Genomic DNA, 316 nt, shown 5'->3' on the forward strand with positions numbered 1-316 from the left:
GCCTAAATCACCAGGTCCCGGAGGGCGCTACTTTGCCCCTTCGCGGTATCTGGGCACGAAGGGTACTGGTAAAACAGGGCCCAAGATGGGCACCCAAGTGCTGGGAGGGACAACCAGGGCGGAGCAGCAGGCCAGACGGCTCAGCCCCCCCTCCTCGGAAGGAAATCAGGATATTGTTGTGAACACATCGAATCCTAACACCCTCACCACCACAACCACCAACAATGAGGCAAGTGGTGACTCTCTGACTGCAACAGGTAGTCAAGAGGCTCAATCCATCCGTACTGTAGCTGTGGTTCCTCCTCGGACCTCATTT

The 316-nt window shown here is 56.6% G+C and overlaps 1 protein-coding gene across 1 annotated transcript in view; it reads left to right on the forward strand.

Moving 5' to 3' along the window:
• LOC119589372 overlaps positions 1-316 on the forward strand; it is a 40,452-nt gene that overhangs the window by 30,450 nt on the left and 9,686 nt on the right. The window contains exon 8 of the mRNA XM_037937988.1: positions 15-257. Coding sequence (XP_037793916.1) covers positions 15-257 — 243 coding nt within the window. The remainder of the gene's footprint in view (positions 1-14; positions 258-316) is intronic.

Source organism: Penaeus monodon, chromosome 25 (assembly GCF_015228065.2).
Source record: "Penaeus monodon isolate SGIC_2016 chromosome 25, NSTDA_Pmon_1, whole genome shotgun sequence".
NCBI classification, from domain to species: Eukaryota; Metazoa; Arthropoda; class Malacostraca; order Decapoda; family Penaeidae; genus Penaeus; species Penaeus monodon.